The sequence below is a fragment of the Gossypium hirsutum genome, chromosome D10 (assembly GCF_007990345.1).
Source record: "Gossypium hirsutum isolate 1008001.06 chromosome D10, Gossypium_hirsutum_v2.1, whole genome shotgun sequence".
In the NCBI taxonomy this organism is placed as follows: domain Eukaryota; kingdom Viridiplantae; phylum Streptophyta; class Magnoliopsida; order Malvales; family Malvaceae; genus Gossypium; species Gossypium hirsutum.
In genome coordinates this window covers 67,297,262-67,314,459 of record NC_053446.1, presented here as the reverse complement: position 1 = coordinate 67,314,459, position 17,198 = coordinate 67,297,262, and the positions used below count along the sequence as shown (strand labels likewise).

Here is a 17,198-nt window from a genome sequence, read left to right as displayed (position 1 = left end):
CGTAGCTGGGGTTTGCAAGGGTAGTTCGCGATCCCAGTTCGCATATACCAAGGAGTTTGCGTGTGGGACTACGAAGTATAGCAAGCAGACTAGAACAATACATGTGTCCAACATGCATAGAGCCTACCAAGAACGTCAATTCCGTGAACGGTAATCATGTGTATAATTATTCTATTGTCCCGTTTAATATGACATGACGGAAAAATACTCAACAATACTAATATGTGATTTCATAAAGATTGAAGAGTCTATATAGAGAAAATGAAATTTTGGGAGACTAAGGCCACTACATGTTTCCGCTTAGATTTGGAGTTTAATTTTTAAGATTAAATTCTGCTATTAGTCCTTGTACAATGTGTAAGTTGTGGATTTAATCTTTATATTTTAATTTGATTTAATTTTAAAATTTCTATCCCTATCAAACAATAGTTGTTATTTCTAAAATTTAATGTAGCAAATATATTGTAGCATGTGTAATATCATTTCAGCTTGTTGTTTTTACATATTACACACAAAAAGCTAGTTAATGGGTTTAACGACTGTCGTTTGCGTTAAGACTAAAATTCTGAAATTCAAAAAGTATAGGGGCTAAGAATGATCCAATTGAAGAACATTGACACATTTATAATGTTACACATAGTACATGACTAATGGTAGAATTTTAACCAAATGGATTTAATTGCTGTCGTTTGAGTCAAGATTAAAATTTCAAAAAAGTACAAGGATTAAATTGATAAATTTAAAAAGTACAAAAATTAAATTCGACTAAATCCTTGCGGGGAGTATAAGGGTTAATAGTAGAATTTGACAAACTTTTAAAAACTAAATTCTAATTTCATTCTAAATTATTTATTCAATCACTTTAAAACTTTAAACATTGTGAAGCCACCAAGACAAGGTGGGCCAATGACTCAAGCAGGGTGGTGTACTAGCGGCGCTGGTGGTAGCCAATTGACCGGTGACCCACTTCTTCCTTTTAGCCACATATATATGGGTTAATATTACTTTTAGTCCCTGAACTTCGCAAGGTCTACTTTGATACTTAAATTTTTTTCTGCACTTTGGCACCTCAATACTTGATAAATGTAAAAGTTTAATAATGTGGCAGAAATTGTGCCACTTCAGATGGAATTTAAATTTAATGAGCAAAATGGATCTAATTGTCAAGTTTAAATATTAAAGTCGACAAAAAAATGTACAAACACCAAAGTAAAGTGACATAATTATCAAATTTAGACACTAAAAATTATATTAACCGTATTTATATTAAATTAAAACTCACAACTGTATCGATAATTAACATAAAAATCAATCATTACAAATATTAAATTAAATAACTATTTAACATCTCAAAATTTTAATCCATTTTCTATGCACATTTATACATGGCCTTGCAATCCTCTAAAATAAAAAAATTTCTATTTAGATCTTTTTATAATTTATAAAATTTTAAATTAGTAATGATAAAATTACATTTTGACTCTCCAAAAATAATAAAATTTTGATTTAATCTTTTAAAAATTATAAAGATATAGAGTGTTAAAATAATAAAATTATATTTTTATTATCGTAAAAATATATAATTTAATTCAGTCCCCTTTCACTTCTGATTTCATTATACTAAACCCACATCAAACAACAGTGGATTTTGGTCATAAAGTTTTGGATTTGCATGAAGGTAATTTTGTTTTTCAAGATACTGAAAACTTTGAAGGGCTGCATATTGACTGATAAATACTTGATTTGATCATTACCTACCTCTAAAATTAAGACCTCAATTATCTATATATGACTTTATTAGCAAATTGGTTGTTAATTTATATCCAAAATAAATTTAGGTTAATATATTAAATAAGTTGTTGAACTCTGTTACTTTATTTAAAAGGTAATTTATATTATTAGTTATTAAACTATGGGTAAATTTTTGTTTTAGTCACTTAACTAAAAGAAATTACAATTTAGTTAATAAATTATTCAAAAGTTTTCATTTAAGTCACTAGACTATTAAAATCGATGCTATATAGCTTTCTCTATTCACACTGCCTACACCAATTGAAAGTTCTCTTTTCTCTTCTCTTTTATAGTCATTTTTTTAATGAAACAGTTTTGGATGTCATGAATCTGCAAACCAAAATTTAAATAGTTTTTTCTTTTATATCTAACATTGACCGTTAGATCAACTCGAATCTAATGTATGTTATTCTATTAATTGATAGGTACTGATCCACCGTACAGATCATCGTCGAATTGTCGCTTGGAACTCGTAGGTAGAACTTTTTTTAATAAAAAACTTAATAGTCCAGTGACTTAAATAAAAACTTTTGAATTGTTCAATGACTTAAATGAAAAAAATTGAATAATTCAGTGACCAACTTGTAACTTTGTTTAATTAAATGACCAAAACGAAAACTTACCCATAGTTTAGTGACTACTGGTATAGTTTACCCTTATTTAAATAAGCCCTCATACTTTCATTACATCCAAATAAGTTTTTAAACTTTAATTGGTATTTAAATAAGGCACAATGACTTATTTGGCCCTCCAGTTTTACAAAAAAATTATTTTAGTTATTTATTTAATTTTAGTCTCTTTTAACCCTTAAACTTATGATATTTGTCAAATTACCTCAAAATGGATGAAAAATTAACGTCTGTTACCAACAATTATTTAAATTTTCAAACAATAAAAAATGTAAAAATTATTAAAAATATAAAACATATATTTTTTAATTTTTTAAAAAACAATCAATTTGTAATGTGGCATACATGTGGATTGTCATGCCAATAAAGTTAACAAATATTAACTTTTCCATTTATTTTTGGGTGACTTGACAAACAATGTAAAAATTCAAGGGCTAAAAGTGGAGAAAAATTAAATGAAAACTAAAATAGTTTTTTTTGTAAAGTTGAAGAGCCGAATAATTCCTTAGGCGAAAAATTAAAAATACTTCAAAATAATCTTTTTTTTTCTTTTCAAAAACACATTATCACCATGCTAAATACAAAACTAGTTTCACTTTTCTTTGTCAAACAAAATTGTGTATTACAATATGCATCACATAACTTCACAGAGGTTCTCAAAAACCAGTAAATGACATAAGGATCAACCTTTTGAAATGGGTTATGATGGATTGGTGAACTCGAACCGCATTAGAAGTTTTACGTTGTTGTACTTGTCGCCTTTTTTGTCCATGAGCGGAACTGCTCTGATCCCACTTCTTATTTCGGAAACCGGTAAACATGTTTGGCCTGCAAAGTCGTCTGTTTTGGACATGTCGTATTCGTGCACTTTGATCCGAAGTAGAGCTAGTTGAGGCATGGTTAAATGGAACTCAAATTCCTGGTTCCAACTAGGCACCCAACTATCTTCTACTATCTTTGATTTCGTCATCTGTTTATCTGCTGGAACCCCTGCAATCCCCACCTATAGACATAGATATTATTGATCCGAAGATTGCTTGCGTTACAAGGAACTCGACGTATATGAAATTTACCTTTACGTAAAAGTCTGGAGGCGAATACGAATCGAAATGTGTATGATCAAAATCATAATACCATCCTTCCCCCAAATATACAGTTACCTTTTGAAACAAGAAGCAACTAACAATAAGAATTGATTGAAGATTAAACAGAGATTTCAGTTCACATGGCAATCAAAACACTCACTTTCAAAATCGTTTTCTCTGAATGCTTAACTTCGGGGTCGAAGATTTCGTTAGTGTTTAGTAGGAAATCGGGTTTTTTCACGTATCCACATTGCCCGTTGCCTTTAAACATTCCATGCATCAACCATAAATGTTTATCACAACCCTGCATATTAAATGCGACCATTTGAGCTCCGTGCAACCACGCAATCATCGGGTTGTAATTGGAAGAATCAACTCGTATGCCCTTTGGGTATACCCGAAGCATGTTCCTCTGTGTAAACCTGTAACGATGCAGAGACATCAGAACAAAGAAAGTCTACATTTCGCTTATCGGGTATAGTACTTCGATCGAAGTACTGAAGCAACGGATAGTGCTCTCGAGAAATGTTTATACTAGTTAGATCACTTGGAACATGTATTATTAGTATTGCTATGAGTTACCTGACTATTTGTTTTCCATGAGTTTCTGCAGCTTTTTCAAGTTCTAGTTCACTCAAGCTAAGCCGTCTCACTTTTTCGGGATCCACTTCTAGACACTCATCTAATCCACCCTTTGGTTTCCCAGCATGAATGGCGATTAAACGTTTATATTCCGGTGCCTTTTTTTGCTTTGGCTTGTTTTCGTGCAGCTCGGCCTGCCATTTTGAAGTAGTACATAACACACAACATCAGCAAGCACATTGTAATCAATTACATTACTTTTAAGGTTAGGAACTTACTTTTTTCATTGCCACTTCATCGTCGGCCTTATCGCTTTTCGAATCATTCTCTTTATCCTTATCTTCTTTGGCTTCTGTGTAATCCTTTGGTGGTTTCGTAGATATGATTATGCGTTTCTTCAATGTCTCCAGAGAAGGGAATTCTTTAAAGACTTCCGGGCCGGGAGTAAACAAGATGTCTCCAAGCGTTTCGGTGATCATCTAGAAATTAGCCACCAAAGCATAAGTTATATGGCAATACTGAATTTTACATTCACATTGAAAAGCACCAAGACTCACGTTGGCAGCTTTAGCCTGAAGATCCGGGGTGAGATGGTCTTCTAGAGTTATGACGACGGGAAAGTCCGAGGAAACAAAAGCATACTCCTTAATAGAACTCAAGCATTTGAGGAGCGTCACCGGAGCTGTCAAAGTTCTACATGAAAGAAAAATTATAAATGGTCATAGTAATGAAACATAAACAATGGCAACTAATGCTTATGACGTGCAAGATGCCATGCGACATAAACAAGCAACCATTTTTAAGCCACGTCATGTGCAATTCGATGTTTTCTTCGGCTTTCGATGGCGGCAAGAGCAGATAAGAAACGGGCAATGCTTACACTTACCCCCCATGAAGAACATGAACATCGTCTTTTTCAGAATTTGGCCATATATCAAGTTCTATCACTCTCACACCTCTCTTAAGTGCGTTTATGATGGGGACGTCGCTGCAATCGCTGTTGAGTTGATTCCCGGTAAGGTAAGAATTGTGACCGGTAAATATGAAATAATGAGACAAAGGAGCATTCATATCATGGTGTACCTGAAAACCAAAGGAAATGAACATGACATAAACAACAATAGCACAAGTGTAGATAAAAGTACCATGAAGAGTCAGATTGCATTTTGCCCTTCTACTAAAAATATGAGAAAATTAATCCATTTACATTAGATCAAAAAGTAAACTGGTCATTCTGTTAAAAAATTCATCTAATTTTACTGTTAAAGACTGGTTCATGTATGTCGATATGAGATACACATGACATTACGTCATGTGTAAGTGTCTGATTATTCCATCAACCATATTAATTTTTAAGGGTAACCCTCTCTTTCTCTAAAGACTATGCGCTTAAGTCTATTCAAAATGTTCAAACAATGATGATACCGATCGAATTAAAACTAATAATAATAAAAGAGAGAGAGAGAGAAAAATTGTTACCCCTAGAGAAACTAGAGGGGAATTAGTATCACTAAAGAGGTGCCTAAAAAAGGCTTCAACATGTAAACCGTTTTTAGGCAAATGTTTCGAACCATCAATAATCTTTTGAGCATCATCTGTTGTAGTCTCATCTTCTTTCTGATACTCAACTAAGAACTTGTGCAATCCATCAGCATTCATTAACCCATTCTCAGAATACATCTCAAACAAGTTCTTGACATCTTCTGGTGCTTGTGCAACCGTCATCTTAAACCTCCTCCGAAAGCAGAAGCAAACCCTATACGATTGTTTGGACATTGGGTTTGTTTGTTTGTTCTCTTACAGTCTCCAAAACAAAACAAAACAAGAAGACAGCATGCAAAGGATGTTATGGGATGGTTGAGTTTTGTGTATGTGGCCTTTGTGGGGTGTTTCTTAATAGATTCTAAATACTTGGGTGGTGATGAACCAATATTTGACAGCTGATATTGCCATTGTTGTTTTGATGTGTGGAAATTTTTAAGGATTTGGGGGCCTTTGGACATCTTTTTTTTATCTAAATGTCTACATGGACTGCTAAAAAAATCATTTCAACATGTTTTTTAGTCAATGAAATTTTTAAAGGGAAAGAGAAACCGAAAATTGTGAAGAAACCTGTTAAAATATGGCTAAATTTTTGCTTTTAAGACAAATAAAAAATGAAGGGTTGTTATTAACTCATAAAATATAGGTTAAATTATACCGTTAGTCCTTCTAAATAGAGGTTGTTTTTATTTTGGTCATTATAATTTTTTTTTTGTTAATTTAGTTATCTAAAAAAGAAACTAATCAAATTGGTCAATCTACCATTAAATGATAACTGAAGGCTAATTGTATATTCGTACAAAAAGATTCTGGTGACCAAAATAGGAACGATCCTCATTTAGAGTGATTGATGAATAATTCACCCTAATTTTAGAGTCGCTAACGTGAAAATACAACGTTAGTATTCCATTACTATTAAATGATAGATTGACCGATTTAATTAAATTTTTATTGGAATAGTTTACCCTAATGGCGGGAAGGCTATGTCATTGCTGGCTGTTTTCTCTCTCTCTCAAATCAATAGTCTACTAAAGATGCATTTTTGTTTTAGGGTTAATTCTATCAAAAGTCCCCAAACTTTCAGTCAGATTCTAATTAAGTCCTAAAGATATTGTTAGTGTATCAATTAGATCCTTCTATTATCTTAGCTATCTTTTAAGAGTTAAAATGTCAATTCAGATATGACCCGATACATATTTAAAAATATGGATAAAATTGTAAACACATATGTACCTATCGTATGAACATTTTGAATATGATAAGTTAAAAAGGACAACCAATTTCAAAATATTTAAATAGATTTTTGGAAATAAATCATATCCAAATTATTTATATAATAAATGTCAAAGTGTATTTACTTTGATCCATGTGATTTAAATACACTACAAGCTATTTGGCAAAAGAAAAAGAATTTCAAGTCAAATATGGGCTAACATTTAAAATACAAGCTAATGACTAAGTTGGTAAAAGAATTTAATTGAGACCATAATGATTAATTAAAATATTTTGAAATTTAAAATTTAGAATATAAGCCATAGTTGGAAGAGGATTACTGTAAATTTTTTTGAACAATTTTATTATAGGTTCTGATAATATATGTTTTTTTCGACACAATGCCTAAAATTATCCATAGTCCCTTTTCAACCCATAAATAGGAGGATAATGTGCTTCAGCGCATTCAAACCACGTCCTCTTACATTAATAATAATGCCCATGCCAATCGAGTTAAAACTCAACCGACAGACTAATGCATTTAAAGCATACATATTCTTTATCTAATTGTATAAATGCATATTTATATTCTTTTGTCATGAAATATTTGGATTTAAGCTTCGGGGTGAGGTAGTTTTTTTAAAATATTTTAAAGTAGCATTAAAAAAATTTACCCAAAGCCCAATTTGATTAGGATATGAGCTTATATTTTTGTCCAAATTGATTTTTTGGTTCAGGCGAGTCTTTAGACTTACACAAATAATCTAATCTATTGACAACTTTAGACTTCAAATGATAAAATTGAAATGTTAAAAATTTAATTTTGTATGTATTTTTTAAAATTTTATATCAAAATATTAAAGGACAAAAAGAAAAACTCCACGAAGCATACTCATTTTTTCCTAAAACATTAGTTATCTAGTAATTTTTTCACTCGATAGAGTTGAGATTTTGCTAATAAATAACACCGTCTTGATTATTAAATTATATAAGAGAAAGAAAATGAATGCTTTCGTTTGCTGCAATTTAAATGAAAATTTTCGAATAATTTAACAATCGGTTATAATTTACCCATCAAATACAAGCAACACAATAAACCGGTTTTCAACTGAAATTCCCAAACAGGGAAACGAAAAACTCTTTACAGTATATATTCACACTCCACCATTTTCGCCATTGAAATACTGCTGAAGAAAAACCAGAAGCAAAGAGATGGCCACTAAAACGAGATTGGCTTCGGTTGCAGTGTTATGGTTTCTAGTTCTTTTTGGAACCTTAGCTATAATTCAGGTACCTTTCTTTTTCTCTCCTCTTTTATTTCCTTACCCCTAAAAAATTGAAAAAAAAGGGTTTTTTTTCCCTTCTTTTTTGATGTTTTTTTAGAATCGATTTAGCGATGCTGGAGTTCCAGAGCCTAAGCTTATTCAGGTTTGTCAATTCATTTATGGTAAACTCTTACTCTTTTTTTGAATCTATGGATCTATAGGGTATGTTTATTTAATTGAAGTGAATTTGGGGTTTTTTTTGTCCTTTTTTAATGTAATTTTAGGGTTTTGATGATGATTCAGAAGAAATTACGCATAAAGTTTACTTTGATGTTCAGATTGATGGAAAATCTGCTGGTATGGCTTTTGTTTGATATATTTTTTTCTGTAATAGTGGTATTTATTGTGTTAGTGTACTTTAAAAGGAATTTTTTTAAAATTTTTTCCCTCTTTTTTGTAAAGTTTGCATTTTTATCCTTTAAAAATTGAATTTTTCCCACTATCCAATGTTTGTATTAATCATTCTGAATTTGTCCCTTTTTTTGTTGTTGAATTATATAAATTTAGGGTCTTGCAAACAAAACATGCAATCATCAGTTGGAAAAATTAAATGTTGAATTTTTCGTTTTCTTGCTTTTCTAGGTAAAACTAGCATGGAGACTCTTGCACCAGGAGTCATATTTCATTTTACACTTTCTACTTAAAAAATGGATGAAATTTTTAATAAAAAAAAGGTCAATTTGCTCTTTTATCTAATGTACAAGAACTAATTTGTCCATATTTTTAGTAAAGAGGACAAAATGCAATCTGACTTTTAGTACAAGAGCCTTAATAGTACTTTTACCCTTTTTTTTTAACAGTAAATTTGTATCCCACACTGTTATTGCTTAGAAGGTCTCTTAGATACACTTATAGAAGTAATAACTATGTTAGTTGGTTTTCGCTTTCAGGTCGAATAGTCATAGGCCTTTTCGGCAAAACCGTTCCTAAAACCGCAGGTAAATAGCTCAGAAATTTTGCAGGTCTTTGACCTTCATTTTCATGGAAACAATGTGCAATTACCCGTTAGTTGTTACGAATCATAACTTTTTTTTTCTTTCCGCAGAGAACTTCCGTGCCCTTTGTACAGGTAAATAAGTAACATTTGCTCCCTTCTTATGTTATATGTTTTTAGTGCTTGAAGTAATGTGATTTATTTCTCGCAAGCACGGAGCAGGCACAAAGTTGCAGTGATTTTGTATTGTATAATGAAGTGACGATCTTTTTATTATAGATGTATTTTTACTTATAAAAGCAACTTATTTTTGCATAATTTAGCAATGGCTGGGCCTCATTTTTCTGGATCTGAGTATATGCTTCAATATCTTCTTGACCCGAACATTCTAAGTATCTTATCTGTCTATTTGCATCTTTGGATGTTCAGCTCGTTAATGAAAGTATAATCCTTGTTTATTAGGAGTAAAACCGTTATTCAAGAGTCCTATGACATGCCTTAACACTACGTGTACAAATATCGAGTAAAAGTCGTCTTATAAAGTTTAGATGTATTAGATGATAATACCTAGATATATATATATAACGTGGGCTATGTTACTTGGACTTGGGTTTACCTGAATCTGGCACGGGTATGGTTAGTTTTTCTTAGTCTTTTCATGTATTTGAAGGATCTTTGGAGGTCATATCCCATATCCATGTGTTGGACACAAGTGTTGGATACGGGTGCTTCTTTGAAAAATGAAGAATCAAAGCAACATAGCATGTGGGATTTGAAATTGCTGCCAAATGGATTGAAGAATAGATCTTTAGTTCAATATTGGTGCTTGACCTTTTTGTTTTAGTTCTGATTAGTTAACCATGAAAACTCACTACTTTATAGCTGCGTACTTATATTCATTCTTTGAATTACAGGGGAGAAAGGAGCCGGAAAGAGTGGGAAACCTCTCCATTACAAAGGGAGCACGTTTCATAGAATTATTCCAAGCTTTATGATCCAAGGTGGCGACTTTACTCGTGGCGACGGGCGAGGTGGAGAGTCGATATACGGTGAAAGGTTTGCCGATGAGAATTTCAAGCTTAAGCATGAAGGACCTGGTGAGTTACAATCCTTGTATAGCTTACAAGTCTCCTTCGATGCATTCTTTCTATTAAGAGGTTTTCCTAGTCATTGGTGGGACAGTAAACTCGAACTACAAATCAGCAAGGCTGGTAAGAAGTACATTATTAATTGTCTACATTTTCAATTATCTTCATTATGAACAGGACGGCTTTCAATGGCCAATGCTGGACCAAACACCAATGGATCACAATTCTTCATCACAACCGTAACAACCGGCTGGTATTTGCCTTTTCTCTGAACTTTATCTTTGTTACTAAAACTATCCTTATCTGTCATCTATGTCCGATTCATATTCATATATAGGGATGAGAGTATGTTACTCCAAACATTAGACATGTTTCACTACCCAACACTAACCTCTGAGTTCAAGTACTATAGCTTTTTACTGTTTTTCTTCCTTGTGAAAGACATGGAATTGGGCAACATCGGTTTTCTTATCTTGTGACTGGTCAAATAAACTCTGATCATGTTATTTTTCATGCATGAGCTTTTCATAGTTCACATTAACATTAAGATCGTATGAGATTTTCCCGAGCTGACATGCACGCATGCATGCCGTTGATTTATTAAAGGTTGGACGGTCATCATGTCGTATTCGGCAAGGTGATCGCCGGAATGGATGTTGTCTTCAAGATTGAAGCTCAAGGAAGACAAAGTGGGGTACCAAAAGCTAAAGCTGTCATTGTAGATAGTGGCGAAATGCCTATATAAATTCATACACGCTTTGTTTCAAACTAAATGCATATTTTTAGATCCTGTTTTAATTGATAATGTTTTCCGGTCAGTTTTGCCATCCAACGCCGCTTTTGGTAGTCTTAAAGATAAAAAGGAGACGGTGAGTGAACATATCGATATTTTATCATTTTTTGAACACCTAAAGTCTTTATATTAGGAGCTAGATTGTATTTTACTCATTTTACTAAAATATGAGTAAAGATGAATTAATTTTTTAAATAAAAAAAGATACTTTTATAAACCACATAGTAAAACAGAAACATAAAATCCCAACATCAACACCCTAAAAAATCCAACACATCATGTTCTTAAAACACAAAAAAACCAGAAACCAATTTATCTAAAAACATAAAATCTAAACACCAAACTACAACAAATAAACATAAATATATAAAAGATTTAAGAGTACTTTAGACCCTTTGTTATTAATATTATCACTATTTTCCATTTTTTTTATTCTCAATGACATACTTTCAACCTTCTTTGGGATGTTCATTGCTATGTTGTTGCTGAAAAGCAGTAGAGAAATTTGAAGACAAATCGGAGTAAAGTGAAACAACCTTTGATATGTTCCCATTAAGTTCTTGAATTAATGCTACGTTCTTCACCATGTTGTCCTGGATCTTCGATTGATGATTCTCGTTGACTTGCTGGATCAACATCCGGTTCCGGTCTAAAACCGATTGGACTTGCTTGAAACTCTTGTCTATCGTTGCCCAAACTTCGGGATTACCGTCGTCGGAATCTTGGTTCCGGTGATGTTTCAGTTTCTTGTTGGTGTTGTTGGCCATGGTTTTTTTGGTCTTTTTTTAATGGAGTTTTTTACATTCGCATGTAAAGAAAAAGGGTTATGGTGAAGATGATGATGATGATAAGACTCTGTTTTAGGTTTTTGGGGGTATAAATTGTTAAAAGGATTGTGGTTGGGTCGCCATTGGAAAGCTGTGAAGGTTTGAAGAAACCTTTATTCACGCGCGACAGAAGCGAGTGTGATAAAAAAATTTATCCAAGGTAAAATGTAAGAACTATCACGTGCCTAAATAGTTAATCTCGCCTTAAACGGTTCATGCTTAAATAAATTATTATTTATTTGGAAAAAATGTAATATTTATTAATTAGGATTTTTAGTATATTTTAAAAATTTTATTCTATTTGAGTAAAAAGATTTTTTTTTATTTACCAAAAAATAATTGAAAATTATTTTTTCATCTTTTATTCTCGCATAAAGTCGTGTCTCGATTAAATTTAAATAGAGTTCGGTACTTTCTCATATTATGGTTTTAATAGAATGTGATTTTTCAGAATATGATTACTGGAGATGTGATTGTCGGGAAACTTGCTTTTTAATGTTTTGTATACATTGGAAGGTATTTGTTGACACCATTTTTTGGATGAAAAACGGGGTCAACTTGGGTTTTGGAAAATGAAAACAAAAATGGGAGTCGCCACCGATCTTTTTTGATGAGGTGTGATCGGATCACCTCGAAAAGTGATTGTTTTTAATAAATGATTTGATTTTATTAAAACAACAAGTTTGGTCCACGAAATTCAGAAAAATGGGTTCGGGAGTCGGTTACGCACGAGGAAGGATTAGCACCCTCGATACGCCCAAAAATTGGTACCTAATTGATTACTTAATGTCTTAATGTCGAAAAACTGAAAACTTTAAAGAAATTTAAAATACGATCCTAAAAAAACTTGAATGGCATGGATTAAAATTCAAGAGGATATTCAACAATTTGGTTAAACGAGAAATCGAAACCCAGCACCTTAGGGCACGTTCCTCGAATTTCCAAACGCAAAACATTGCCTTATTTTAAAATTTTTAAGAGGATATTTAGCTATTTGGTTGAACGAGAAAAATCGACACCCAGCACCTTAGGGCATGTTTTCTAGAATTTCCAAACGCTGAATATTGCCTCGATTAGAAATATTTTCCTTTTTGAAACATGATATTTATATGCACAATAGAATAATAAACATGATAATGTGAAAAAAAATGAACAAAAACGAATAATAAAATAAATCAATCATGCATATGCCATAGCAAATAAATAAATAAATAAATTTTAGCATAAAAATGGACATATAAATAAATAGATACATGAACACTAAGTAAACAAGGATAATAAGGAATAAAATAAATAAAGCTATAAAGATATGAAAATATATGTAAGTATATATATGTAACTATCATAAAATATAAAAAGTATATATATAGGGGTATATATATATAGATTATAAAAATATGCATATATATATACTATAAAATCATATGTATGAGCATATAAATATATAAGTAATTAAAATAATAATAATACTATAATAAGATTAATATATTTTAAATTTACATAGTAAGTATAAAAAATAATATGATAATAATAATGATAATAATAATATATTAGTTTTAATAAGAAAATAACTAAAATAACAAAAAAGGCTAAGTTGAATTTTAAAACAAAATTCGAGGTCAAATCTAAAATAAATAAAAAAGGAAGGGCCACATCAAACGCGCTGAAAAACTAGGAGGGGCAAAGGGGAAATAATCCCATTCTTGCAAAACGCAGAGTTCCAGTAGGGACTAAGTTGAAAACGCAAAAGCATTGCAGGGCAAAATTAAAAACAATAAAAAGACTTGATTATAAAAACATGAAAAAAGCGGAAGGGCTAAAAGCGCAAATTGCCATTCCGTACAAAACACGCGGAAAGATTAAATTAAAACAAAACAATAATGTGGAGGGACCAAGGGCGCAAATAGCCCCTTAATCAGAAACGCGCGGATCCCGTAGACGGGTCGGGTCGCGCATGCGGGTCTGAGAGGGCTAAACGGCGCCGTTTTGGTGTAAATATATATAGCAAAAAATCAAAACAAAAAACACTTTAATCACATTTTCAAAAAAAAAACAGAGAGAACCCCCTTGGTCTCTCTCTCGGTTTCTTTCAACCCCACCCTTGGCCGGCCATAGTCGCCGCCGCAGCACCGCCGTGGCCAGTGGCCCGCGTCGCGCAAAATGCGGTTTTTTGACCAGTGCTTTAAAGCACGTTCGAAGGCCGAATTTTTGAAACGAGGAGCCAAGAAAAAAATGGTCTTTGGCCTCCTTTAAGCCCGAATCCGACGATGGCGAGAAGACATCCGTCAACGGAGCCACCGGATCCAGGTACGATTTCTTTCTTTTTCTTTATTCTATGTTATTTGTTCAAACCGATTTGTAAAAGAATCGAACCAATAAATAAATATAAACAAAAAATAAAAAAGAGAAGAACAGAAAACAGAAAAACTCAAAAAAACAATCAGATTTTTCGGCCTTTTGAAACTTCTATTTCTTTTTTTGATTTCTGATGTGTGTTCGTGAAAAAAAAGGAAGAAGAGAGAGATTACAATATTTGTGTTCGGACTATATAGCCAATTTTTTACAACCCCTAAACTTCTATTTTTGTCGTTTTGCTATTTGTTTCTTCCGTTGTTGCGTGTTGCTCGTTTTGCAGGTGTCAGACGCGTTGGTGCAAACGACGGCGGAGGCGTGCGAGTAGGTCGGCGGAGGCAGCCAGGAGCAGAGGCTTGAAGACCTAGGTGCGGTGCACCTAGGTTTTTTCTTGGCTGAAATGTGTTTAGTTTTTCTTTGTGGGTTAGGGTTGGTTGGGGTATTGGGCTAAAATTGGGCCATTCGTATTTTTTGGGCCTGTTGTATTTTATGTTCTTGGGTTGTAAGCCCGGTCAAATTTGGGCATTCACAGCTGCCCCTCTTTGCTTATTGTCGTGTAACGAGAATGAAGCAAAGACTTTCAAAATGCCAAATTGGCCGGGTCTTGCAGGATCTTGACTTCTTTTGATGGTTCTCTTCTTCAAGTAGCTTCACTTCAGTCCACTGTGTCTTATTGTGTTGATCCACTTCCCGGCATCTTTTGAGAGATATGACTTCAATCTACTCTGCTGCAACTCCATGGGGATGAGATTTGTGGTTTTTTTCGTCTGCTCCACTACTGCTTAGGGAGATAAGACTTGGTGCGATCTGTTCCACTACTGCTTAGGGAGATAAGACTTGGTTTCTTTCTTCTGCTTCACTACTGCTTAGGGAGATAAGACTTGATGCGATCTACTCTGCTGTAACTTCAGAGAGATAAGATCCTTTATTTTAATACGCTCCACTGTAACTTCAGGGAGATAGGATACTGTCTTCGATCTGCTCCGCTGTAATCTCAAGGAGATAAGATCTTTGGCTTCAATCTGCTCCATTGTAACCTCAGGGAGATAAGACCTGATGCGATCTACTCTGCTGTAACTTCAGAGAGATAAGATCCTTTATTTTAATACGCTCCACTGTAACTTCAGGGAGATAAGATCTGAAATTCTTCGGTCTACTCCACTGTAACCTCAGGGAGATAAGACCTGATGTGATCTACTCTGCTGTAACTTCAGAGAGATAAGATCCTTTATTTTAATACGCTCCACTGTAACTTCAGGGAGATAAGATCTGAAATTCTTCGGTCTACTCCACTGTAACCTCAGGGAGATAAGACCTGATGTGATCTACTCTACTGTAACTTCAGAGAGATAAGATCCTTTATTTTAATCCGCTCCACTGTAATCTCAGGGAGATAAGATCTGAAATTCTTCGGTCTACTCCACTGTAACCTCAGGGAGATAAGACTTGATGTGATCTACTCTACTGTAACTTCAGAGAGATAAGATCCTTTATTTTAATCCGCTCCACTGTAATCTCAGGGAGATAAGATCTGAAATTCTTCGGTCTACTCCACTGTAACCTCAGGGAGATAAAACCTGATGTGATCTACTCTACTGTAACTTCAGAGAGATAAGATCCTTTACTTTCAATTCGCCCCACTGCATCTTCAGGGGGATAAGACTTTGGTTCTTCGATCCACTCCACTGTAATATCAGGGAGATAGGATTTGTAACTCGTAACTTTTGGAAAGTAAGATTCGCCATTGTGGCTTTAATCTTTTTAACTACAATGTCGGAGAAACAAGATTCATCAATTTGGCTTTAATCTGTTCCACTGCATCGTTTGGGGTGTAGGATTCGCTGTTGTAGCTTTAATCAAGATTCACCGATGTGGCTTTAATCTTTTTAACTGCAATGTAGGGGAAGCAAGATTCACCGATGTGGTTTTAATCTGTTCCATTGCACCGCCTGGGAGGTAAGATTCGCTGATGTAGCTTTAATCTTTTTAATCGCAATGTCAGGGAGGCAAGATTCACCGTTGTGGCTTTAATCTTTTACTGCACTGCCTGAGAAATAAGATTCGCTGGTGTAGCTTTAATCTTTTTAACCGCCATGTCAAAGAGGCAAGATTCACCGTTGTGGCTTTAATCTATTCCACTGCACTGCCTAGGAAGTAAGGCTTTGTTTTTGATCAACTTCGCTATTAACGCAGGAAGGCAAGATCTGCTTCTTTAACCAGCTCAACTACAACCGAGAGAGGCAAGGTTTGTGTCTTCGACCTGCTTCACTGTCAATGCAGGAAGGCAAGATCCTTTGTCTTCAACCAGCTCTATCACAACCGAAATAGGCAAGGTTTGTGTCTTCGATCTGCTTCGCTGTCAATGTAGGAAGGCAAGATCTTTTGTCTTCAACCAGCTCCATCACAACTGAAAGAGGCAAGGTTTGTGTCTTCGATCTGCTTCGCTGTCAATGTAGGAAGGCAAGATCTTTTCTTTAACCAGCTCTATCACAACCGAAAGAGGCAAGGTTTGTGTCTTCGATCTGCTTCGCTGTCAATGTAGGAAGGCAAGATCTTTTCTTTAACCAGCTCTATCACAACCGAAAGAGGCAAGGTTTGTGTCTTCGATCTGCTTCGCTGTCAATGTTGGAAGGCAAGATCTTTTGTCTTCAACCAGCTCTATCACAACCGAAAGAGGCAAGGTTTATGTCTTCGACCTGCTTCACTATCAATGCAGGAAGGCAAGATCTGTAACTTCATTGATCTGTCCCTTGGGGAACATGACCTGTATGTTCTATTTTATGAACCTAATTGTGCCTAGTGATTAGGATGACATAATCAGAATGAATCAAATGCTCCTAACTAGATATGTATGAATGACATTTGAATGAATGCAAAATGTCATGAAGATGATTCCTTAATGCTTAGGTTATCATCACGTAAAAACTTATTAAGGTTTTATCACTGACGTACTACAACGCCTTTTTGCTCGTCTGGTATATCCAAAGAAACACTTAATCTGGTTGCCCCCCACTGTAAACCTTAAAGTTTAATCCATT

The 17,198-nt window shown here is 33.9% G+C and overlaps 3 protein-coding genes across 3 annotated transcripts; 1 reads left to right on the top strand and 2 right to left on the bottom strand.

Moving 5' to 3' along the window:
- Positions 1 to 2,999: 2,999 nt before the first annotated feature.
- Positions 3,000 to 6,088, bottom strand: LOC121222640 (phosphoinositide phospholipase C 2). Its single transcript, XM_041103793.1, has 8 exons — positions 5,567 to 6,088; positions 4,974 to 5,170; positions 4,645 to 4,780; positions 4,366 to 4,566; positions 4,088 to 4,281; positions 3,666 to 3,927; positions 3,494 to 3,580; positions 3,000 to 3,423 (listed from the first exon to the last, which is right to left on the bottom strand). Exons 1-8 carry the CDS (start codon positions 5,861 to 5,863, stop codon positions 3,121 to 3,123), a joined length of 1,677 nt encoding a protein of 558 aa, XP_040959727.1. The 5' UTR covers positions 5,864 to 6,088; the 3' UTR covers positions 3,000 to 3,120.
- A 1,650-nt stretch (positions 6,089 to 7,738) lies between these two features.
- On the top strand, positions 7,739 to 11,006 carry LOC121222639 (peptidyl-prolyl cis-trans isomerase CYP19-4). The gene is made up of 8 exons (XM_041103792.1): positions 7,739 to 8,131; positions 8,225 to 8,269; positions 8,391 to 8,463; positions 9,057 to 9,104; positions 9,212 to 9,235; positions 10,015 to 10,197; positions 10,366 to 10,441; positions 10,795 to 11,006. The coding sequence occupies exons 1-8, from the start codon at positions 8,054 to 8,056 to the stop codon at positions 10,931 to 10,933; spliced, it is 666 nt and encodes a 221-aa protein (XP_040959726.1). The 5' UTR covers positions 7,739 to 8,053; the 3' UTR covers positions 10,934 to 11,006.
- Positions 11,007 to 11,178: 172 nt separating this feature from the next.
- Positions 11,179 to 12,022, bottom strand: LOC107931853 (protein EARLY FLOWERING 4). Its single transcript, XM_016863810.2, has one exon. It carries the CDS (start codon positions 11,746 to 11,748, stop codon positions 11,431 to 11,433), a length of 318 nt encoding a protein of 105 aa, XP_016719299.1. The 5' UTR covers positions 11,749 to 12,022; the 3' UTR covers positions 11,179 to 11,430.
- Between the last annotated feature and the right edge of the window lie 5,176 nt (positions 12,023 to 17,198).